General features: G+C 38.3%; 1 protein-coding gene across 7 annotated transcripts in view; it reads left to right on the forward strand.

The window, feature by feature from the left end:
- CNTLN (centlein) overlaps positions 1–14958 on the forward strand; it is a 301590-nt gene extending 286632 nt beyond the window's left edge. For all 7 annotated transcript variants that reach the window (XM_047700244.1, XM_047700246.1, XM_047700245.1 and 4 more), the window contains 3 exons: positions 733–918; positions 3463–3540; positions 14261–14958. In XM_047700244.1, the coding sequence (XP_047556200.1) occupies positions 733–918; positions 3463–3540; positions 14261–14362 (366 nt within the window). In that variant the 3' untranslated portion in view covers positions 14363–14958. The remainder of the gene's footprint in view (positions 1–732; positions 919–3462; positions 3541–14260) is intronic.
- The last annotated feature ends 11493 nt before the right edge of the window (positions 14959–26451 follow it).

A 26451-nucleotide genomic window follows, 5' to 3' on the forward strand; every position in this document is an offset into this window, starting at 1 on the left:
TGATCACAAAGCCAGGCATCGAGGTCCAGAGCTCTGTCCACCCAGAGTAAGGGATGTCCTTTCCTTATGCATGTGTTGGTATGATATGGACCAGCATTGATTCATGTCTTAAAGCCTTTTGTGAAGCAGTCCTAGGTTTTTAATTTTTTTAAATCTTTATTGTTGTCTTGCCCACACATAATTTAATTACACATTTACCCAACTTGTCTTTATCAAGTCCTTGCAAAGTCCTTTCTGGGCGGGGGGGAGTCCTTTCTGATCCAGTCTTAATAAAATAGAAACAACTCTCTTCCTACGGCAGTTTTTCCTGAGCTTATGGAATAAGTAAATTAATCATGTAATTAACCTATTAAAATGAATATACACACATTTAAGAATAAACAGGAATGACAGTTGGCATCAGCTCAGTGGGCTGGAGTGGTTGTGCTCTGGCACGATGCAAAGTAGCCTGCCTGCTTCAAGGATTCACCAAGCAGGGGATCAGTTGGTAAATCTGAAAGAGGGATTGGAGAGTTTGGTTAATCCAGCAAGTTAGTTAAGTACGCATTTAAGAGAACTTTTATTACATACAGACAATAAGTAAAGAGCAATCTACTATGTTCCAAAATAAATAAAATCCAAGTAATCCTAATAAGCCATGATTTGCTGGTATCTTCGCATTTTTGTATTGTGACTGCTTTGTCTTCATTTATGACTTCCATATGAGCCCACATTCTTTCCAATGTGTTGCAGGCTTTGGTCAAAGAGTTACAAAGTGATGTCCATGAGATAAGGCAACAAATTAGAGAGTTTCAAAAAATGCGAAAAAACAGGGATGCTCGCAAAACCTCAACCCATAAAGCCCAGACCTTGGCAGCTTCGATCCTGAACATTTCACGGTCAGATCTAGAGGAAATAATGGATACAGAAGATGAAATGGTAACATCATTTAAATATTTTTAACCCATCAAATTTAAACACTTTTATTTGTTTTATAATTCTGAGAGTTTCATCTTCAAGATAATATTAATGAAGGTCAGCATAGTAACATGCCTATGAAAGTTAAATTGTGGCTATTGACCAACTCAGAAAACATTTAGAGAAAATTCACTGTATTATACAGAAATAAGCCAGTACATAAAACTTTCAGAACAGCATGTTGGTTATTCAGATCAGTTATTCAAGTCATTTCCTGTCTCTTCTATTTTTTAAATTTAGTTAATCATACATCTTGTAAGCTAGTATTTTTAATTAAGCCAATTTGAATGGATTTGAAGACTTTTCCTCCTGTACGAGCAAAAGTAGTACATATATTGGCTTTCCTAGCTAAATTAAAAATTATTGCTGATCAAGTTAAAGAAAAAAAATATATTTATGGATTTAAGTTGGGTGAAGTACTCCTGTCTGAGTGAATTTATATGCATGTCGATTTGGGTCTTCAGTGACAGTTCTGTTCTCCTGGGGAGGCCACTGCATTTTACACATAGTCATGACCTCTTAGATAACAGAAGCTTATCCTGTGTCCAGTCTTCTGTGAAACCTGAAGGCGATACTCCTTTTCTCCTAATAAGTCTCTGGACTTTGACACATGATAATTAGATTTGGTTGTTTGGAAACAATAAAGAGATGATGGCACTATGAATAAGTAAAATGATAGACTTAAATGTTTGTATGAGAACATCCTCCAGCCCCCCATCAGCCTCTCAAAAAACTTCTAAAGAAAATAATGAAAACAGAAAAACTTCTGGAAAAGAGCAGATCTACGATTTGCCAAGGTTTTAAAACTGCCAAGAATTCTTAGAAAAGAGGTCAAAGGAATCCTGCAGAGATGATTTTCATCCCGTGGGTGAATAGGATAGTGAACTCTCCGTTTCCTATTTTTGGCACCCCAGCCAATGCCTGTGACTTTCTACACTTTGAATTCACTTTGTGAATTCTGAATTCTGAAGTACAAGAGCATTATCAAATATAGTATCAGATATAAGACACGCAGGAAATGATTGTATCTCTGGCAATGATGTTAACTATATCTTGCTATAGACATTAAATTAAAATGTCTTGATTGATAGTGAGAGTCCTAACAAAAAATTAAGATTGAGTCCTCACTGTTCCCTAAGAGTTTTAAAACAAGTAGATGACCCAAATTCCTCCTGTGTGTATCTGTGTGGGTTTGTGTACACATGTGTGGGCACAAATACAGATACATATTCTGAAAGACAGGGCCATCAACTTTGTGTGATCTCAAAAGATGCCTTCTCTGGGCTTTCAGATTAGCAAAAAGCACTCTCTCTCTGAATAGAAAAACGTTGTCCATTTGGGGTATATGAATTAGAAGATCTCTCTTCATAGTCCGAAAGAGTAGCTGGCACATTTCTGTGAAGAAAGGGCATCTCAGCCTCTGGGTAGATACATTCTAGAGTTGGAACATACAGCACTGTGAAATGCATACCGTACAGCCTTCAGGGGACATCCTCCTGGAAGAGAAAGGACACCAGTAGAAATCACAGTGTTCTGAGAAGGATCCATGCACCTTGATACATTTACTAAATTTAATTGTAGATCAGAGCTTAATAAAATCCCTGTATCTTTTCAGAGGTCTAGAGAGTTGACTGGACTTGTCCAAGCAGAGCCCAAACTACCTTACACTCTTTAAACCACATTGAACTCTAGTGAATTAGTATAAAAACTGTGATAACCTATGCAAAGTGCCTCCCCAGATACCTGGCCTCCAGTAAATTTCAGCAAATGTTCGTTTCCTAAACCTGTCCTTTTTTGAAAAGTCTACCTTTTTGTTAGCTGAATCATGATTTTAACTGAATAATCTACTGCACTTATGAATACATATAAATACTTTACCTTGATCATTGGTGGGTTGAAAATATTTAGGGGCTTACAACACTTGAAGTAGAAATGTCCCTTACCTATCAGTTAACTATTGGATGTTTACAATAAACAAGCATTTAAAAACACCAGAGCCACGCCATGTCTTATTTTGTTTGCAGTTGTAACAGTTACTCCTTAATTATCTATTGAGAGGTCAGATTTCTTAATTAATATAAGGTTTATGTAATCTTACAAGAGTCACTTGTATATGATTCTTTCATACAGCTTTGTCTTATTTTTCACTTTATTTGAATCGCTTTCACTGCCACCTCTGTCCCTACCTTGAGCTCCACTGTGAAGACAGAAATAAAATATTCCTGCCACCTCTGTCCCTACCTTGAGCTCCACTGTGAAGACAGAAATAAAATATTCCTGAATTGTATTGTGAAAATAGAAATACAGCTTTATCTTCCACATGTCAGTATTTATAAATTAAATATTAAGAGGACAGATTTGTGTATTCCCTACTTTGGAAGGACAGGCTGGTCTTTACGGAACCCTATTCTACCAGTATCTTTTTAAATTTATTCAGTATCTAACAGTATGATCAAAGTTCATGTAAATGGAATTAACATGGGTCTTTTGATTTTCTTCCTTTAGGACCTAGAAAGGACAAGGATAGATGCTGAGAATGACCGAGAATGGCTGTTGTACATTCAGAAACTTCTTGAAGGACAGGTATTTTATTTTTCTGCTTCATCTCCAAAAACTAGTTTAAAAAAAAATATTCCAAGCCTTACACTTTTACTCTATGTCTAACTTTTTGTAAACACTTACCACATCATTTACTTCTGTTAGGTAAAGAAGTATTCCAATAGGTAGACAGGAAAGTTAACCCTCTATTTGTACTTTTGGACTTAACAAATGAAACAAATGCCTTGGGAAGGGCCAACACAGGTCTTAGCAAATGCATTAATTAAATTATTGAGTCAACCTGTAGGCCTGCTACACTGAAAAGGATCTATTCTCTCAGCCCTCTTAGGAGAAGAGATTCTTTATTATGTGTCTTTAAAGTTGGTGGTTGATATGGACACCTGAGGAGTTCATGGGTTTCAGTGACCTTTTACTATGGACCTGTTTCCAGTCAATTCATGTTTTCCTCACAGCCAGACAACTGTTTATTACTGTGTCTTCCCGCATTCTCTACAATATTTTCTACTGAGACCTCGAGCAGCTTGTTAGTGGGAAGTAAATATTGATTTGGCATCCTGTCAATGCAGAAAGAATGAAAAAATTTCCACCAGAGGCCCCTCAAACATTTTCCTATCGACATTTTCTGGGCCGAGTGGAAAGCTGCATAGAGGATGACAAGGCCAAGACGAGCTGAAATCCCTGCGGGGTCCATTGAGACTGCTGCTGTGACCTGTGTGATACTTTTTCTTTCCTTTCAAGTATTTTTTTAATACACATAGAGTCTGCTGGGATGTGCCCCTCTTGTAAGTGATCAAGGGCAGTTTATTGGCAGGTGAGAGCCCAGCCTTTCTAGTCATAGCCAGCTTTTGTGTTGACATCACCGACAGCACGTAATGTATTCGAAAACTCTTTCATTTACAGTTCTTATTGCTCAGCCTAATTGTGTCTTTTTGAAAAGAACCAAGAATTAAAAGAGCTAAAACGTGTTTTAGAGCCAAGAAAAAAAAAAAATCTTGACTGTCCCGTAAGTTTTGGAAAGTCATCGTAAATGTTTCTGTGTCAAGATTAAAAATAAAGGCAGATTTAAATGCTGTTATTTTACGTTTACATTAAGAAAGAACAGTATCTGTCCTTTTGGAAAAATCAAGGATAAGTCAAATCATATCTGAGCTACTGATATTCTTAGTATCAGTCTTATATAGTTTTGAAACATCTGGAATCGCTTCAATAATAATAGAAGGTGATCGGCAGTCTTTGGTGTACAGTTATTCAAGCGCAGACGTGTGGGCACTGGACAGAGTCTTATGTGGTGACAACTTACTTTTGAGAAGAAAGGCTATTTCTTAATTTTGTTGCACACCCCATGCCCAGCCCAATGCTGGGCACATCAAAGGAGTTTAGTAATGATTGTGTCGGGTTGTATTTTTAAGCTTGAAAGTGATAAAAATAAACTTATGAATGAATTTTTTTTAATGTTCAGCTTGTAAGCATGACCCTCTAATCTGGAACTTCTGTCATCAGTTACAACCATAAAAATAATACGTCCACAGGTGTACATCTTTATTAAATTCTACGAAAGCGCTCTTGACCCCAGCGCTGATTTTGTCTGATGCACCTGTGCAGATGTGCGTGCACATATTCTGCGTTGTCTGGGTATGTGCCTGCTTTCTTTAGTTAGTGCAAAAAAAAAAAATTCCTGCTGAAAATGGCATCAGATCACTTCATACTGCAGTTTGATATAGTGCCTTTTTGTGCCACTGAGCCTGGACTCGGGAATATAATTGCCTGGCAGTATTGATTTAATTGCCTGGGTTTATTTGTGGACTCCTAATTATTGACTGGAGGTAAATTTAATGGAGCGGCCTTTATGAACACTGGGAAAGCTCTGCTGTTGCTGTTCTACATAATGAACTGCGTCGTGTGCCTTTAGATCATTTTTCAAGCTAATTTTATTCCACTGTGACAGTATGAAAACATTTAAAAAGTCAAAGACTTTTTATTTTTATTACTGACATAGGTGGTTTTGCTGATGTCTTTGAATTTTGTGAAAAAAATAGGGACTTCATTGGCTGCACTTGGATGTCACTTCATAATTACACCCAAGAGAAAAATCTAGAAGATAGAAAACATCTCTCTCTCTTTTTTTTTTTTTTTAGCCTACTTTTCTTCTCTCTCGGTTCCAGCAATTATATTTGTCCTGAATTGTAGAGAAGGTTTTCTTTGTGCACCAATTTTGTGAGAGGCTAGGTGATGCTCTCAGGATCACGTGGCCAGAAGGGTGTGTGTTCCCTCCTGCGTCCATTGAGTAAGACATACGGTTCTGTGTATCTGGGTTACAGGATTGTTAGGCCGTGGAATAGTAGAGCACATTTCCTTCAAAAACGAGTTAATTCAATATTGATACTTGGTTATTAAATATTTTGAGGATAAAATTGTTGGAAAACCTCTCTTTTACGTCCTCCCTCTGTGTTGGGTGCTGTATGTAAGGGAATTCATAGGTCTTAGGAGTCCATCTGGCCCTGCGGTTTTAGCTTTGGTTTAAGGATTGGGCCACAAAATTATTTTCTTGCAAAGTAATTTTTCTCAGCAATCACTGGATGAAAATTTGTATTTATAAAATATTTACCACAGAATAAAAAGCCGTTCTGCCGTGTGGCAGCGTGGGACCCCATGGTAAGAGTGTAATACCTACTGCTGTGTTAGCCAGATTCCCTGAGAACCAAAATGTCTAAAACCTTAACCCTTTTCTATATTTCATACAGAATGCAAGTATATGTCCTCATTCCTTCAAGTGGTCCTGATACTGTTGGTAACTTTATTTATTTAATCTTTATTTGCAGCCAACCTTCATCCCACGGATAGCTAACAATAAAAATTACACTTAAAAAAAACTTTCTAATATCAGCTATCATTTTTTATGGCACAGCTGCCTCTTAATTTCTTTGAATATTTTTACTTGGAGTACTTCCTCTTTTTACGTGGTACATTTTTAAAAAATGTATAATTTATGGCAGAGACAAACAAGTTAATGATTATAATAGGATGGGAGACCCCTTCAAAATTGTTTTTTCTGTAGTTTAGGGAGTAGGAGGAAAAACAGAGATAGGAAAAGTAGGCTGGGACCAAACTATGAAAGCTTTTGAGCAGGAAGGGGATATGATCAGAGTTGTGCTTTGGAACAGAAGCCTGAGATCAGCACATGGCAGGTCTGGAGGGAGAGAGACTGGGAGCAGGAAGATAGTTGAGGCAAAGGGCAATGAGGGTCTGCATGTGCCCTCGCCATAAAAAGAAAGAATGAGGCAGGTGTGATCCACATTATAGTGATTGAATCAATAGCAGTAATGAGATGAGGTGAAGTCAGAAAGCAGAAGCCATAGATGGGTGAGTTTAATACCCTACATAAAGAGACAGATGATGATACCTTTAAGAGTTTAAGAAACCCAAAGACGTAGATCAGATTGGTAGGGAGGAGATGTCAGTACTGAAGCCATAGAAAATTTAGTAGATGCCTCCCATTAACAATATTCAAGAACTCACGAGCTTTCGTTAATTCAGCCTAGCCTTCTATCCAGCTCTTCTTAGTGAAATTTAACCATCTATGAACACTTTTCAAACTTACAACTCAGCAACGAAAAGCAAAAATATGGATTTGAATAGACATTTCTGCAAGAAGATAAACAAATAACTAATGAGCACGTGAAAAGATGTGCAACATCATTAACCATGAGTGAAATGCAAACCCTAACCCAAAATGAGTTACTGCTTCACACCTAGTAGTAGGAAGGCTATAACAAAAGAGACAGACAATACCAAGGGTTGGTGAGCATGTGGAGAAATTAGAATCCTCACCTCATTCGTTGCTGCTAGGAATGTAAAATGATGCCACTCCTGGGAAACAGTCTGTCAGTTCTTCGGAAAGTTGAGGAGGGAGATTATATGTCCCCGAAGTTTCATCCCCTGGGTAAGTGCCCACAATAAATGAAAACACATGTCCATACAGAAAATCCTACGTTGAACTCCTACGTTCACAAAGGCCTTACCCTTAATACCTCAAAAGAAGTGGAGGCAACCCAAAGGTATGTCAGCTGATGAGCAGATTAACAAAATGTGGCATGTGCATACATGGACTGTTTATTATTCAGCCGTAAAATGGAATGAAGGACTGATACATGCTACAACATGGAAGAACCTTATAACTGTTACACTAAGTGAAAGTAGCCATAGACAAAAGGCCACATTTGTCTATGATTGCATTCATATGGAATGTCCAGAATGGGCAGATCTATAAAGACAGGAAGTAGAAGAGTGGTTGCCAGGGATGGGGGGGGTGATGGGGAGATGGGAGGGGCTGCTAATGGGTACAAGGTTTCTTTTGAGAGCGATGAAAATGTTCTGGAATGATGGTCGCACAACCTTGTGAATATACTAAAAACCAGTGAATTACATACTTTGGTGAGTTTTGCGTTATGTGAACTGTTTCTCCATTTAAAAAGTGCTCTCCTTAATACTGAAAAGAGGAAAAAAAAGATTCAGTAAAAAATTCAGTAAATTTCTTATATCACATGTGCCATGTCCTCCACCATTAATTAGCAGAGATTGCCTTAATGCCTTTGAATTTGAATTTCTGTCTGTTGGCCATACTTATGAATAAATGAGATAAATTATTTTGTTTCTTATTTAATTTGCTCCTTTCAGTTGGCACAGAAGGAGATGTCCCCCTATAATACTCTGGTCAATCTTACCTTCTCACGTATCCAGACCAGGAGGGGTTTATACTCTACCCTCTAAAAGACAACTGTTTGTTTGTTCCGCCCATTCTGATCCTCAGAATTAAATTGTCATAGAGGTCATTTAGCTTTGTTTTCAGGCCTTAAAATACCTGAAACAGCCCTTTTGAATTGGGACTTTAAAAGACCTTGGAGGGAATCAGTGGAGATAAGAAGCGAACCAAGGAGACAGAAATTACTGCCTTCATGGAGCTTACATTTCTGGGGGTGGAAGACAATAAACAAAGAGTTAATTTGTATCAACTGCAAAATTTATTAAACAGTTAACTTGAACAAAATTATGGGTATATATATTAAATTATGTATACTTGTACAAAACAAGTAATATACACTAAAAACACAATATGGTTCTTTACTAGGATTTGTATAAAAACCTTGAGCCGGAAATGGCTGGAAAATATGTCTTGATTTCGTTTTGTTGTTGCCCTGTTCTTTGTTACTGCTAATGCTTTTTTGGATTTCCTTCAGTCCATTTTAGTCCACTTTTTGGAGATCATTTTCTTGCATTGGGACCAAATCAAAAATTCCTTCTGCCTTCAGCTGTTGAGAATTTAAAATATGGAATTTAATCAGTGGTTTTTCTTTAGCTTTAAATATCCCTGTTCCTCTTAGTTGCTTCAGATCTCGCAAATGCTGAAATTTAAAATGGCTCTTTCCCCAGTGCCTCTCTGCAAAATATGCTTACCTTCGACAGAATCCTTGCACTATGGCAGTGAGAAGGGTTTTATCAATGTCCCTGGCTCTTGTAAATAGAGTACCTTCCGGCCTGAAGGTTAACTGAAAGTTTCTCCTTAGAACTCTGAACACATCTACTCTGTTGCACTTAGAACACATGTGAACACATGCATGCACATACCCACTCACCCTTGCTCACACACAGAAACCCATACAAATCAGCCACCCACACAGATTTCTCACATCTAGCTGAAATAGCCAGAGTTCAAAATTTTCCATTCAAAGCCTTCCTGGGATTTTTTTTTTTTTTTAAACAATGTTAAACCTTCTTTCATGTTTCCAGTAAAAGCAGATATACAACATAAAATTTAACATCTTTATTTTCAGTATGAGTCAAGCTAGATTAAAGTCAGCTTGTGTTTTAAAAATGATATCTTCTTGGTAATAGTTTTCAAACCTAAAACAAGAATGAAAATAGTGAAAATGCTCATTTGCCCCTTAGATTTAAAAAGTTACCCTTATTTCATTTTTTTTTCTTGTTACACAGAAATTTTCCTTTTTTTTTTTTTTTGCTAAGAGCACATTCCAACAAGTGCTCATGCTTTAAGTTATCTCTGTGTTTTATAGTCATGGACTTTAGGCTTTTGTTATTTTTCCAGCGTCACTCTCAAACATCTGCAACCATCACTCATATCTCAACCTTTATACAGAAACACCTCTAAATGAAACCGCAATTCGTTAAGTGTGAGGGATAAATTTGAGATTGTGTCAGCAACATACCAGTTCCTAAAGGCAAACATCTGTAGGTGTTTACGTAAGATGAGCTGGAAGTCTGTGTGAAATCTGGGGAAATCTCTCCAGAAGAGAAATCACCTTTCGCGAGTGGTACAGCCAAGTGACTAGGAAGACCTGCTTTAGGACAACACTGCACCAAGCAAAACTCAGTTGTTGTTCCAAGGTCCTCATTAAATTTCCAGATGAAGAAATCTCACATAGTATCAGCTCTTAACTATTTGTGCCATTCTGTCCAAGAGTTCAAGCTGGTGGAATCCTGCATTGACATACCCCAGGAGTACCACTTCTCCTTTGTTATGCAAGAGAAAGAAAGATCTCATGCAGGCTTTCTGGACTTGATAGTCCCTGACATAGGCCAACCCTAGGCAGCATGACTGTTGGGTTTGTTGTTTCAGATACATGTGATGGGCTAAGTGAGAAAGTTTGTGTTGGCCAGTCAGCTCACCACATCAGTCCAACTCCAAACTCCTATCAGTGTTCTTTCGGTATCCAAGGGAGTTCCCTCCAGAATGCATATCCAGAGATTTTAATTGATGCTGAACTCCCTGTAGGAAATAAACTAGCACTGAATCTAGACTCAAAGTAGCAGAAAATTCATGTCTCCTGGTCTTCTTTGTGTTTTAAAGATGTTTTGCAATTAAAAAACAGAAACAAAAAAAATAGGGCAAACAAACATGCTATGTGAATTTTTTTTTAATGATTTTATTTATCTATCTGACAGAGACTGAGAGATGGTGAGAGAAGAAAAATACAAGCAGGGAGAGTGAGAGAGGGAGAAGCAGGTTTCCTGCTGAGCAGGGAGCCCAACACTGGCCTCGATCCCAGGACCCTGGGCTCATGACCTGAGCCAAAGGCAGACACCTAAGGACTGAGCCACCCAGACGCCCCTTTAAAGCACTTTCCAAGGCATCTCATATTTAAGGACAGTCTTAACTATACCCAATCTATAGCTGTATGTTGAGAACTGATGTTCGTTTGGTACTGTAGGATTTTGCAGAACTCTCTTGAATCACAGTGGATTAAATATGTTCCATGAGTCTTCAGGTTAACTGTAATTTATAAGACTTAAGAATTAATAATAATCTGTAAGTGACAAAAGTAATTACTCTCAGTTGACTAAAATAGCCAGTGAATTCAGAATGCCATTCTTTGTCACTCTTGGTAAACAAGAATTTTCATTAATTCATCCTAGACTAAGGAGAAGTTTTTATCTGTACAGTCTATGGAAGAAGTTTGCCAATAGGTGAATAGTGCGGACTTGTCAAGAGAGGCTATTTGTAAACCCAAGACCACTAGTACACTCATTATTTGAATATGAATTGAGTCTACTCCATGAGTAAGGAACAATTTATAAAGTAGAAGGGGCATGTGCTTATAATTTTTTGATTAACAGTTACTTTCAGTTATTATGTTCATTTGAAGTGTTTTGTAATTCTGACTTTGCCTTAGACTTCCTCTCAGTTTGTTTCAATTATTAATGAGCTTAATACAAAATTATATTAATTTTATATTTTACAAAATTACAGTTGATCCCTATATATTAAAAACAAAAACAAAACTTCTGAAATATCTTGTTGAGAGCCGGCCTTATAGTTCCCAGTAAATGACAAGTCATAAAAAGCATGTACAGTGAGCACTGTGTTTAGAGGCAGAATTTCAGAATTGGTTTATAAAAAAGGAAATAGAACCGCTGAATTAAAATAAACATCTCCAGCCAACATGTAAGATATATGAACTTTCATTTCATCGTATATAGACAGATAGTAACATTCTTCTGACCTATTTGCAGGGCAGATAGACATGAACATAGTGTGCGTCATGATTAAAAGATTGATTGCTTTTTGAAATCCCTATGTGTTATCCTCCATACGAAGCTTAAAAGAAGCTAACAATCCAGTCAAACAGGATTGACAAACAATTGTGTTTAACTGTGGAGCTTTACATTTTATTGGGAGCCAGAGGAAGAGAAGAAAGTGAGTTGTCAGTAGTAAATTAGTAAATGGACCTCTTGTTCCAGATTGGAGGCTTCCTGGAAGACAAATTCTTGGAGATAAGATTTTTTTTTTTCAAAGGAAGTGAAATTTCCGAGTGCAGGACATGTTGAAAACCGTTCAGATCACAAGATATTAAGGTTTAGGTTTTAACTTGAAAAAGTGATATGCAAATGATAAGTGTCGGTCTGGTGAAAGTACCAGGTGACGTCATCACATAGGCAATTACAGAAGCGGCGTGTTTCCCAAAGTGGGTTCCATGGACTGCTGGCTCCACATGATAAATAGACCAGGAGAAAAGCATGGGCGAATGAGTCCAGAAAGAGGATGTTGCAGACACACAGTGCCTGTGTGTATCTTAAAGCCTCTAAGAAATCCTGAAATGAAGGACATTTTTAAAGTTTGGTTTGTTTCCCAAAGTTTTTGGTCAGAGAACTCTTTTTTTTCCCTGACCAGCTTTAGGAAATGAACTTTTTTGTTTCTACCAGGAAGAAAAGAGAGGTTATTCTCATCTTGTTTGTCTGCTTTTTTTTTTTTTTAATTCTTATTTGTTTTAAAGGTTTTATTTATTTGTTTGAGAGAGAGAGAACAAGTATGTGAGCCAGGGGCTGAGGGAGGAGCAGAGGGAGAAGGACAAGCAGACATCGGGCTCCATCCCACAACGCTGAGATCATGACTTGAGCCTAAATCAGGAGTTGGAAGCTTAACTGACTGAGCCACGCAGGCGCCCATTTGTTTGCTTTTTTGGTAGGAATGTGAATGGTACTGGTAGCCTTGGCCAGCATAAAAGAAAGTTGCCTGATAGTTTTGTTTTGTTTTATGTATGTGCATTTCTTGAACATCTAATATTAATGCCCTGAGAATGTAAATTATCTAATTTCTAAGACTGACAGTTTTGCCAAATATAACCCTTTTCTGCATCCCAGAAGGGCAAACTGTCAAAGTAAGGATTTGCTTTTAGTATCCTTATCTTACAGAAGGAAGTCTAACAGACTTCTTCCTTGATTCTAAAATGCATTTTCCCCACATTTTTGTTTTTCTGACATTGGAATGCCAACACTGTATGCATATATTTAATGTGGTAGGGGGTTTTCCCCCCAGAAAAAGCTGTTTTTAAGTGAATGTGTGTATCTTCTGTTCAAGTCTATCTTCAGAACTGAAGAAATGTGATATTTTGGTATCTTATGCTTTCTTCAGTGGTAAGTTTCAAGGAAGACAATGTGTGAAGCTCCTGGCAGAGACTTAGGCTGTCCTAAGGAGAAGGTAGTTTGTTATATAGATAAGAAAGAAGTTAAACTGGAATCTTAGTTAGAAACTTGGGATCTGAGGCAATGCTATGGACTGGCTTTGGTCTCTGCTTCTTTCCTGGGCTACATAATCTGTTTGCCTGGTGTTTCACTGTCCCGGCCAGTCTTTTCTGTTTTCCCCCAATTCAGATTCAGAAAAGAGCCATTCTGTTTGGTTTAACTAATTATAATCACCCTAGCTGAGCACTGCGAGGCACCCCCTACTGGAAGCATCAGTCTTTGCTCAGGTGCTGATGGGTGACGCTGCCAGTGCTCATCTTAGCACAAAAAAGGCCCTGATGCCACTTCCCCTTAGGAAAGGGGACAGGGTGTGACAAGCATTCTCACTAACTTATTCAGGGAAACAAAAGTAGTCTTTCCCTAGTTAACCCAAAGGACAGCTCCAAGAAGTAACGTAATGAACTTCTTAATTATCAGAAACCTCTCTGTGAAACCAGAGACCTGGACAGGAGGTGGAAGCAAGTTGGCGGAGCTGTGTGAGTAATTGGAGAACAGTTTAGATTTTCTCCCACTTACAGTGCACACATGCATCGTACAAGTTGGAGTTCTCCAGGAAGCCCAGGGAAGCAGAGGGAACAATGAAACTTTACCGGAAAAGTTATATAAATTATGAAATTTAAAAATGTACTCTACATTTTATAAACTCAGCAGTTTGCAACATGTGTATTACACTTTGATATGCCAAACAAACTTTTCTATAACAACTTAATCAATGGGCATACTTTTGCCATTTTTTTTCCCTCTGAAATTTTACCCTATGACTCTCAAAGTGTTTGGCTCCCACACAGACAAGTGTATTGATAGTTCTCTCTCATTCTTTGATGACTGATGAGCATACTGTACGACTTCTGTGGGCCTGTGGGCCCTGGAGATGGCCGTAACCTGCTATTGATCAGCTGATTGAAGACAAATGGCTTCGCTGCTTGTATTGCAGATTACATCATTAACATGGTCAGTAAACCATGAATTGTTCAATAAGGCGTTTATCTTTTTTCATTTTACTTCTGGTCTTTTATCATTTTTATTATAAAAGACAAAATTACCCCCAGTATCCAGTAAGATCAGCTGAAAAGAGACCCAGTAGGGTACCATTATGGGTACAGAGTTGCAGATAGCTGAGTTCTTATGGTTTAGTAATACTTACTGTGTGTTTTTGAGCTGGAAAAAATATAGGGTTTTGATCATCTTTTTTTCTGTGTTTCTCTTCCAGCTTCCTTTTGCCTCCTATTTACTAGAAGCAGTACTGGAGAAAATAAATGAAAGAAAGAAACTAGTTGAAGCATATTTCACAATTATGAAAGATATTAGATGATACTACAATGAAGAACTTTTTTCCAGAAGTGAAAACTTTTTTTGCAATGTGACTGGAAAACATGCATTACCATCTGATACAGTATCTACTCCAGCTATCAATAGATTCGATACCAAAATAAGAAGGCTTGAAACTAATTAATTGCCGAACAAGGGAAACTAATTAAGTACATAGCCATTTAAAAGGAAATAGTGTAGCATTTGATTGTTGAATACAAATATTGCCACAAATCAATGCAAACTTAAAAATGATTTTCCTTCCAGTGCAGTCAAAGAAATTAGAACAAGCTTGGACACACAAATGGGTCTGAATATAAGAAGAAAAAAGGTAAACTGAGGGTTTAATGTTTTAAGTTTTATAAAGAAACTAGACAGTTGATATAATGTCGCTATAAAAGGCCTTAAATCAGCCAGTGAAGAGCACATTTGTATTATAAGCAAATATAAAATGGGGAACACCATTATCTTAAGGATGAGCATTTAATGAAGTAAATTGTGTGGTCCAGTAATATCTGTTCTCGATATACCAGATGATATAGGAGATACTGTATTTTCCTAGAACTATGTGGCAAAAATAAAAACATTTTTTTCCTTTTCTCCCTTTCTTTTTTTAAATTCACAAGACTTGGTGTGCTCCTAGAAATTAGCAAGGGACCACAAGCTCAGTGTGTAAAATTAGATCTACCATAACTCCTACTGTGGTCAACTAATTAAAGTTAATTTCTTAAGTTTAAAGTTAAATTCTTAACAATGATGTCATCTTTTTTAGATTTCCAAATATTCTCACCCCCATTTCACCTCTTTACTATGTTCCTGCCACATGTGACTTTTTTGGGAAAGGCGCGGCTAATTCACCAGACTTCTGCCTGTATTCAGCCTTCACTCTTGCTCTTCTTTTTCTAGAATACTCTGTTCTCAACTTATCTCATGACTGGCTCATCATGACTTTTCTTATCACTTAGGATCACCTTACTTGTTCCCTGAGAGACATCTTCCTTGGCCATCATACTGTTTAATTTCCTTTATCACAGAAAATTATCTATTTTACCTGTTCACTTATCTTCTTGTTAATTTCTGCCCGCCCAACCCCCTTTAGAATATAGGTCCCCTGAGGTTGAGGCAGGGGTTGGCAAATTATGGCCCAGAAGCCAAATCTGGACTGCCACCTGTTTTTGTGTGGCCCACAAACTAAGAATAATTTTTACATTATCAGATGGTTTAAAAGAAAAGCATATATTTTGTAGCATGTGAAAGTTATATGAAATTCAAATTTTAGTGTCCATCAATAAAGTTTTATTGGAACACAGCGATGCTCATTTATTTATGTATTGTTTATGGCTGCTTTCAAGCTACAGCAGTGCAGGTGAGTGTGAGACCCAGACCATATATGGTGGTGGGGTCACTTGGCACTACTTCTTGGCGAGCTACAAATCACAAATTCCACTCTACTGTGCTTAAAAAAATACCAGTGCATGCCCGTCATGTCAAAGTAAGAAGAGAAAAATGACCTTCAAATGTCATACCTTTTAGGGCACAGTGAAATGCAGACTATCTTGCTGTTGAACTAGATGTCAAAGCATTGTGTTAATTATACAAGGACGTTAGACCTGTGCTAAAGGAATGCCCTGTCTATTGACATTACCCAATATTATGAATACTAATAGCAGTATTCCTAACTCAGAAGAAGACGATGGTAAGAAAAAATTATAAAATTTAAAATGTAGCATCTCATCACAGCAGAATTTTGTTACAAAGCTAAAAATGTGACTGCACAGTATTACCCTGATGCCAAAACCAAATAAGAACAGTAAAAAGAAAGAAAATGTGGTAGGCTGAAACATGTCCTCCAAAGATGTCTACCTCCTAATTCCTAAAACCTGTGAATTTGTTACCTTTTATGGCAAAAAAAGGACTTTGCAAATGTGATTAAACTAAGAATCTTAAGTGGGAAGATTATCCTGGATTCTCTGGGACCTGATATCTTCCAAGAAGGAGGCAAGAGGAGTCGGTCAGACAGAGAGCGATGTTACCACAGACGCAGAGGGACAGAGAAATTTGACGATACTACCCCAACAGCTCTCCATGTAGAGAAAAGGGGCCAGGAGCCAAAGACTGTAAGGCAGTCCCTGGATATAGGAAAAGGCAAGAAAATGGATTCTCCCCCACAGAGCCTCCAGGAAAAAACAACAACAACAACAACAAAACAGCGTTGTTGACACCATGACTTTAGCCTAGTGAAACTGACTTTGCGCATCAGCAACTATAAGAGAATACATTTTTGCCTTTTTTTTTTTAAAGATTTTATTTATTTGACAGACAGAGATCACAAGTAGGCAGAGAGAGAGAGGAGGAAGCAGGCTCTCCCTTGAGTAGAGAGCCCACTGTGGGGCTCGATCCCAGGACCCTGGGATCATGACCTGAGCCGAAGGTAGAGGCTTTAACCCACTGAGGCACCCAGATGCCCCCATTTTTGCCTATTTAAGTCACTAAGTTTGTGGTAATTTGTGATGGCAGCAATTGAAAACTAATATAGTTTTCTAAAAGTCTGTTTAGAATTATTGATGTTTATGAGGGACATTGGTCAGAAGATAGAAAATCCAGGCTGATTCCATATTCAAAAACCAATGTAAAGGAGAAATATCACATGATCATAAAATTTTAGAAAAACATTTGAAAAAATTCAACACGTGCGTGAGAAAAAAAAAAAACAAATCAGAAAATTAAGCACTTCAATTTGATGAGAATAATCCCAAAAGGCCTACAGCTAACATTATATTCAATGATGGAAGATTGAACACTTGCCCCTCAGATCAGAAATAAGGCAAGGATGTCTACTCTCAGCACTCTTATTCAACATAACATTGAAAATCCTGGCCAGCATACTAAGGCAATAAAAGGAAGTAAAAGCCATGCAGGTTGGAAAGGAAGAAGTAAAGTTATCTCTTGAGTAAGTAAGTATGTACCTACATAAATAAAACCCCTAGATTATTAATAAGTGACTTCTCAAGATACAAGATCAACATGCAAAAATTAAGTGTATTTCTATACATCAGTGAACTAGTAATACGTGTGGGGAAACCATAATTTACAGTGAAATTCACCATTGCTAAGAAAAAAAATTACTTAGGTGTAAATCTAACAAAGCATGTATAAGACTTGTACACTGAAAACTACAAACCCTGATGAAAGAAGATTGAGTAGGGAAACATACTGAGAGCATGGGTTGGGATATTCAATGTAGCAAAGATGACAGTTATCTCCAAATAGATATACAGGCTTAATCCAGTTCTTAGAGACATCACAGCAAGGTATTTTGAAAATAGAGATAAGATTCTTCCAAAAATTTTATGGAAAGGCAAAGGAATGAGAGTAGCTGAGGATTTTTAGGAAGACTAAAGAGGGAGAAATCACTCCACCCAACCGCAAGATGTGTTATAAAGATCCACCAATCAAGAGTATGTGGTGTTGGCAGAGGGATAGACACATGGGTCAAAGAGACGCAATAAAGACTGACAAATACTAACTTAATCCTCAAAATGTCACAGGATTCTGCAAGTAAGACGAATCATTTAGATTTAGATGGTCCAAAAAGAAAATTTCTGTAAGAAGTGTATAGCCACAAATAAAACCAAAAATAAGGGGTACGTGCCAGAAAACATTTTGAGAGAGCCCTTTATTTTCTGGGTTCACAGGATCCATGAAGTAAGTGGCCACAAGAGTTCCTACCTTTAATTCTTATATACCTGTGCATGTAACTGCCCTTGGAATTACTACAAAATGTATAACAGTGATTTAATATAGCATAATCAAATTTAAAAAGCTTTTTTTTTGGTTTGGTTTTTGGTTTTTCTGTTTGTTTGCCTCTAAGCCAAAGTTTTGTTAAACATTTTTAAAAGAAGATACGGTATGTATATATACATAAACACACACACACACACACACACTAGAATATTACTCAGCTATTAAAAAAAAGAACAAAATCTTGCCATTTGCAACAACACGGGTAGACCTAGAGAGTACAATGATAAGTGAAATAAGTCAGGCAGAGAAATAGCATGACTTTACTCATATGTGGAATTAAGAAAACAAAACAGTGAACAAATACAGGAAAAAAGACAAAACAAAAAACAGGCTCTTGAACACAGAGAACAAATGGATGGTTGCCAGAGGGGAGGTGGGTTGGGGGATGGGTGAAGTAGGTAAAGGGGATTAAGAGTGATAAGTGCTGAGTCGTGTATAAAATTGTTGAATCATTATATTGTACCCTTGAAACTAGCATAACATGGTATATTAATTATACTTCAATTTTTTAAAGCCTTTGTTTATCTTTTGATTCTTAAACATGCAAACATATATTTGATTGCTTTCCCTATTTGCTAGGGAATGGTGGTCACTACAAGGATTTCCTCTCCATGGTCTAATCTTCAATTTTCTTCTTTATTCTTAAACCAACACACATGGTCCATAATAACACGGTCTTGATTCCAGCGCTTGTTGCCATTCAGTCTTCCTTTCTTCTGGATATCATCACTAAGAGTAAGTTGCCCTCCTGCATCCTTGTACTCATAGTTTATAATAAAGAAAATGTCACTCTTTGTTAATGCTAAATCTGGGGCGAGGGACCCCAGAACTGTTAGTAGAGAAGTACCAGAGACTTCATTGTCTTGCATCCCATCCCACTCAAAACGGGAGAAATACATCTTTTACAACCTGAACCAACTTAAAGTACTCTAAACATATTTGGGGATGAAATTTAATCAAGAGAGAAAAAAATAAAAAATATAAGTGAAGTTTGCATTTTCCTTCAATATCTTATCTCAAGTTACTACTATTCGAGTGTACAAAAAAAAAAAAATCTTCCTGTTGCCTTGACAAATTGCTTTGGTTTGGGGCCTAGTTCTTTTCTGGAGTTTAATTTCCATTGCATGCTCTCTGTCATAGACACCTGTCAACATCCTTTGTCTTAAAAGGGATCCTCCCCATTCTTCTTTATTTATATTCTTTATTCAGTGATGGGAGCAAATTAGAAAAAGAAAAGCATATTCAAGTCATTTTATTCCAGCTTTTATTTTTCCTTTATTTTTATATAAATTTTTGTTCAGAAATAGTGTAACATTCACAAGAAGTTGCAAAAGTAGTACAGAGGGTCCTTGAGTACACTTCATTCAGGTTCCCTGGATGATTAGCACCTCACGTAACTACAGCACATTGTCAAAGTCAAGAACGTGACGTTGGGACAATGTTATTCACTGGAAGACCACATGTGGATTTCACAAGTTTTTACATTCACTTTTTGGGATATAGTTTTATGAACCATTGTCACACAATATAGATTCTATAACTATCACCATAATTACATTACAGAGCCATTCCATTGACATAGAATATTCCTTGTGTTGCTCATTAGTGCTTATATCCTCTTTCCAACCCTAAGGCTTGCAACTACTTATTTATTCTTCATTGCTATGATTTTGTCACTTTGAGAATGTTACATAAACGGAAGCACAGAGCATATAGCCTTTTGAGATTGGCTCTTTTCACTCAGCATAATGCTCTTGAGATCTATCTAAGTTGTGTGTATCCATAGTTTATTTCTTTTTATTGCTGAGTAGCATACCCATACTTGAATGTACCACAGCCGGTTTATTCATGTACCCGTCAACAAATACATGTGGTGATGTCCTGATTCGCGGGCTGAATAGCCAGGGACTTGGAAGGAACATGTTTAGAATAAGATGACAAGGAAGTTTGGGGAAGAGCTATGTGGAGAGAGCTCTCTGAGTGGGAAAGTGAGATTTTTGCATCCCATGTGAATGCTTACCAAAGGGTGACCCCATCAGAGGAGGATTTTAATCAAGTGAATAGAATGAACTGTTTTCTGGTTCTCAATCAGCCTCTTTCTCAGCCACCTCTGTCATTGCAGTAGGCTTGTGAACAGAGTGCTATGGTGGCCGGGGTAGAGGTTGTGCATGGGCTCAGCAACATGGACATCTACTCACCAAGGCTGACCTGGCTACAGCCACTAGGGAGTGTCCAATATTCAAGTAGTAGAGATCCAAGTAGAGACCCAGTAGATACTAAGTCCCTGATATGGCACAGTTCCCCAGAGTGATCAGCCAGCTCCCAGGTGGTGGGCTGACAATATCTGACTGTTTCCACCATAGAAGCTTTGTTCCTACTGGAATAGGAACTCGCTCTGGATATGGATTTGCCTTCCCTGCAAGCAGTACTTCTGTCCAGACTACCATTTGTGGACTTCCTGAATGTCTTATCCACCATCATGGTATTCCACGAAGTATTGCTTCTAATCAGGGAACTCTCTTCATAGCAAATGAAGTGGGTCAATGGGCCCATGGTCATGGGAGTCACTGGTCCTACTGCATTCCCCACCATCATGAAACAGCTAGTTAGAATGGTGGAATGGCTTTTGAAGACTCAGTTATAGGGCGACCTAGGTGGCAGTACCTTGCAGGGCTGAGGCAAGATTCCCAAGGAGGCTATATGTGCTATGAATTTGTATCCAGCATATGGTGTTGCTTTATCTGTAGCCAGGATTCCCAGATCCATGAATCAATGGGTAGAAATGAGTGGCGCCACTCTCTTAATCCTAGTGACTCACAAGCAAAATTTTTGCTTCTTATCCCCATGAACTTATACTTTGCTGGCCTGTCTTACCATCAAAGGGAAGAATGTTTCCACCAGCAGACACAGGAATGATTCCATTGAATTCAAAGTCGAGACCCATCTAGGCACCTGTGTTGCCATGTGCCTCTGAATCAACAGGCCAAGAAGACGGTTACTGTACTGGTTGGGATATTTGATTTTGACTACTAAGGGGAAATTGCAGTACTACTCCACGGGAGATGCCATAAGGCATCTCTCAATATTACCATGCCCTGTGGTGTGATACAATGAGCATTGGGTGTTACATGCAATGTATGAATAACCGAACTCTACATTAAATACTAATGATACACTATATGTTAACTAATTGAATTTAAATAAGTTTAAAAAATAATAATCTTTTGTAGTATTAAAAAAAAAAAAAAAGGAAAGAAAGTCAATGGAAAATCCAAACCAGCTAGCACTACTAATGGCCCAGACCCTTCAGGAGTGAAGGTTTCGATCCTCCCACCAGGCAAAGAACTAAAACCAATGGAAGTGTTTGATGTGGACAAAGAGACTACAGGATGGATAAGTGGAAGAAGGTATTATAAATACCAGCTATGACCACATGACTATTCACAGAAGCAAGAATTATTGTTTTCTTAAGTATTTCCTCCTTACTTTGGTGTGTGTGTGTGTGTGTGTGTGTGTGAGAGAGAGAGAGAGAGAGAGAATGAAGTTGACAAGGCATGGCCTTGTGATAGTTAATTTTATGTTAAGTTGGTTGGTCCGTGGTGCCAGATTTGTGGTGAAACATTCTGGATTTTTCCATGACGGTGTTTTGGGATGAAATTAATATTAATATTTACTATGAGTAAAGTATATTGCCTTCCATAATGGGGGAGAGGCACTCATCCAATCAGTTGAAGGCCTGAATAGAACAGAAGACTGACTTTCCCCCAAGAAGAGAGAATTCTACCAGCAGACAACCTTTGCACTTAAGTTGCATTGACTCTGCTTCTTCCTGCCCACCTTGCAGATTTTTAGGCTTGCCAGCCTCCAAAACTCTGTGAGCGAATTCCTTAAAATAAAGATTTGTTTTTGTTTCTCTCAAAGACCATGGTTAATACACTGTTACATATAAAATTACTATGAACATTCAAGTATAGGGTTTTGTATGGGCAAAGCTTTCATCTCTCTAGAATAAATATGCATGAGTATGACCAGTGGGTAATGCGGTAAGTGTGTTTCACTTGGTAAGAAAGTGCAAAGATTTTTTTCTAGAGCACTTACACCAATGTACAGATCCACAGCCAAGTCTGAGAGATCTAGCTGGTCTTGATCTTTAGTTCTTCAGAACTTGGTACTGTTAGTATTTTTTTGTTTGTTTGTTTCAGCCATTCTAACAGGCATGCAGTGGTGATATTTTGATTTTTAAGTTCTATTCTCCACCTAATCACGTTTATCATTATTTGTTTTTCTCTCCCCAAAACCTGCCTGAATCATATTTTCAGAAAGTGTGAGCTGATAGAAACAGGATGATTTCGGTTTGGGTAGACTGATTTTCCAGACTAATTCCCTGAAGAAAGAACTTCCAGTAATCACTGTGGATTTCACAAGAAATTTCCAAAATGCAGGTCTCTGCATTATCTAATGCTGTGTAACAAATCACCCTAGTACCTACAGGCTTGGAACAACAACATTTATTTAGGCCAGTTCTGTGGGTCAGGAGTCGGAGCACAGCTTGGCTGGGTTCTCCGGCACTGCACCTTCCGGAGGCAGTGGTCAGAGCAAGGTGTGACTCAAGATCCACTTTTCCAGCTCGCTGAGATAGTAGGCAGGCTTTGGTGCTTTGCAGACTATTGGACCAAGGACTTTAGCTCCTTGCTAGCTGTTGGCTAGCGGCTGTCCCCGGTGCTTTATCCATGGGTCTATCCGCTGTCATAATCTGCTTCACCTCTCTCTTTCTCTCTCTCCCTCTCTCTCTCTCACACACACACACACGTGCACACTTGAAGGAGATTGCACAATAATGTGAATAATAGGACGTGGAGATCATTAGGAACTGCTGGTGCTGCCGACCACAGCAGGTGTTTAAGTTTGACAATCTAGATGGAACAGAGGCTACTGGAGCATTTCCCTTGAAGCCATCTTTGCAAGGTAAGCGTAAATTTTACTTATAGAACGATTGTTTATTTGTGGTAATTTGGGGAAGGAAGACAGATGGAGCAGATGGGTTCCAAAATTGCAAATACCTCTTGGAACCACCACTATAAGATCTAAACAAAAGAAACCCTCTCTACCAGGAGTGAGTGCTGTCACTTAAAGAGGCTGAACAGATAAATTTAAGGAAGTAGTTGATTCTCAGCTCTAGACTTGAAATCAAGAGGCTGGGACAGCACAATTAAGCTTCCACAGCAAAATCAAACTATTATCAGGAATCTACAAATTTAGAAAAACAAGTTGAGCCTATTCTATGGCCCTTTCTCAGATTTGAGGTTAGAAACAATGCTGTCAACCAGAAGAAGGCAGTATGAAAAGTTAGTTTCAAGACCAGAGAAGAGCAAGCCTTGGGCTCCTCAAATCTATCATATACCATACCAATGGCCTGGGGAAGGCTCCTAAGAAATTAAACTAGAATTTAAGAAATGCTTTTTGATTTTGATTTTTAAAAAAATTTTTTTAAATTTTAATTCCGGTTAGTTAACAAACAGGGTTCTATTAGTTTCAGGTGTACAATATAGTGATTCAACAATTCCGCACATCTCCTTGTGCTTATCACGACAAGCACACTCCTTAATCCCCATCACCTAGTTCACCCATCCCTCCACTCTGGTAACCATCAGTTTCTTCTCTATAGTGAAGAGTCTGTTTCTTGGTTTCTCTCTCACTTTTTCTCTCTGTCTCTCTTTCTGTTTTTCCCCCTTTGCTTATTTATTTCGTTTCTTAAATTCCATGTGTGAGTGAAATCATATAGTATTTGTCTTTCTCTGACTTATTTTGTCTAGCATTATACTCTCTAGCTCCCTCCATGTCTTGCAAATGGCAAGATTTCATTATTTCTTATGGTAATATTCCATTGTATAGGTACACCACATCTTCTTTAACCATTCATCCATAGATGGACCTTTGGGCTGCTTCCATATCTTGGCTATTGTAAATAATGGGGCAATAAACCTAGGGGTGTATGTCTCTCTTTGAATTAGTGTTTTTGTATTCTCTGGGTAAATACGCAGTAGTAGGACTGCTGGATTGTAGGGTAGTTCTATTTCTAAATTTTGAGGAACCTCCTATGTTTTCCATAGTGGCTGCACCAGTTAAGGAACACTTTTCAAAGCATATATTTGTACAATATATTCATATTACTGGAAGGAAACATCAGAATCTGAGTAAGATTAGTTATCTCAGGAGAGAGGACTAAGGGGTCTGTGCCGAGAGACAAGACTTGATTGTTACAATGATATCTTTTTTTTTTTTTTAGATTTTATTTATTTATTTGACAGAGAGAGAGATCACAAGTAGGCAGAGAGGCAGACAGAGAGAGAGAGGGAATCAGATTCCCTGCCAAGCAGAGAGCGTGATGTGGGGCTCAATCCCAGGACCCTGAGACCATGACCTGAGCCGAAGGCAGAGGCTTAACACACTGAGCCACCCAGGCGCCCCTACAATGATATCTTTTTATGCTTTTTCAATGTACCCATAAACCTATATTTATCTTTCCATTTAAAGACAATATTTAAAACTCTCTTAAACCATACCAGAAGCAAAGATAAAGAAAGTGGAAGTGGCAAATTACCTGGAAAGTAACTACAGTGAGAACATTTTCATCAAAAACCTATGGGATGGGACTCCTGGGTGGCTCAGTTGGTTAAGCGACTGCCTTCAGCTCAGGTCATAATTGTGGAGTACTGGGATCGAGCCCCGCATTGGGCTCCCCACTCAGCAGGAAGCCTGCTTCTCCCTCTCCCACTCCCCTTCTTGTGTTCCCTCTCTCGCTGTCTCTCCCTCTCTCTGTCAAATAAATAAAATATTTAAAAAAAAACAACCTATGGGACATAATTCAAGCTGTATTCAATTGAAAACGAATAACTCGAAAGGGGGAATGAAAATATGGAGGTGGATAATGGGGATGGTAGCATTAGCTTTGTGAATATACTAATAAGAGTCAAATTGTGGCTCTGTTTGACCACAGACATATGCCCAGGCTTCAGAAGTAAAGAGGTATTTCACAGAATAGCTAGTTTCTAGCTAAAATAATATCATCAAGAATTGAAAAAACAGGGGCTCCTGGGTGGCTCAGATGTTAAGCGTTTCCCTTTTGCTCAGGTCGTGATCCTGGGATCCTGGAATCGAGCCCCATGTCAGGCTCCCAGCTCAGCAGGGAGTTCTGCTTCTCCCTCTCCCACTGCCTCTCTCCATGCTTGTTCTCTTTCTGTCTCTGTCTCTGTATTTCTCTCAAATGAATAAAAAAAAAATCTTAAAAAAAAAAAAGAATTGGGAAAACAAACACAGGCCTGGAAATGAATCTTGAGGGTGCTGAACAGAATATAAGGCTGGATACAGAAGAGTTCGTTGATATGGGACACTGTCCTGTAACGTTCTGCCAAGGACACCTGAGATTGGTCTTAATATATTGTTGTATATATAGAATATATATTGCTGTATAAATGGAATAATTCCTTGAATCTCAGGGGGAAAATACCCATTTTAAATTAGGTGGAGGTGCCATAATTACTCTAGTAATTAAGGAATGGGTCAGACAGTTCAGAGTGGGCATGCGAGACTCTATTTATATCACCAGCTGACTATGGTGCCCAGGAGGGCCTGGAGGACACTCTATTAGAACAATAAGAATTCTCTAGTGAGGGGGTCACTAAAAATCTTAAGAAGCTCAGTGGTGACTGTCTCTTGTAGGCTGGGCTTGCAGTGATGGAAATGAACTCCCTAGTGACAATTAAGATGAGAGGATTCTGAAATATCAGAAGCCAAGCAACAGCATCCAAGACAATGAGAGGCAAGATAGATGTGCTTGCCATACTGCAAAACCACAATGGAAGTGGAGGCCTTAATCCTCTAGGACCTGTAGTGAAGGCTGGCAGACCACAGTGTTCCTAAGGGTGGAATAGATGAATGGGTAGTCAAGTAGGTAGTTTTTGATCTATATAATCTAAAAAGGTCACAGGTGGGAGATGACTGATGTCATCTGTTGCAATAAAAAAAATATTATAATCCCTCACACTGTTTCCAGACTTGAACCTATTCTCAGGCCTAGAGTCCACTGGCTGAAGACTTCGTTGCAGAAGAACCAAGCCAACACCTGATGTGTACTGCAGGGATTTTCCCAGTTCCTTACCCCCAAAGGGACCTACAGTTACAGAGTAATTGTCTACTGTGAAAAAGGGAATACTCTTTTTTTGGATGTAGGATATGACACTGGTCCCAGGGACCCCACTAACATGACCCCTGATTAAAGTGGATCAATCA

Source organism: Lutra lutra, chromosome 13, assembly GCF_902655055.1.
Source record: "Lutra lutra chromosome 13, mLutLut1.2, whole genome shotgun sequence".
In the NCBI taxonomy this organism is placed as follows: domain Eukaryota; kingdom Metazoa; phylum Chordata; class Mammalia; order Carnivora; family Mustelidae; genus Lutra; species Lutra lutra.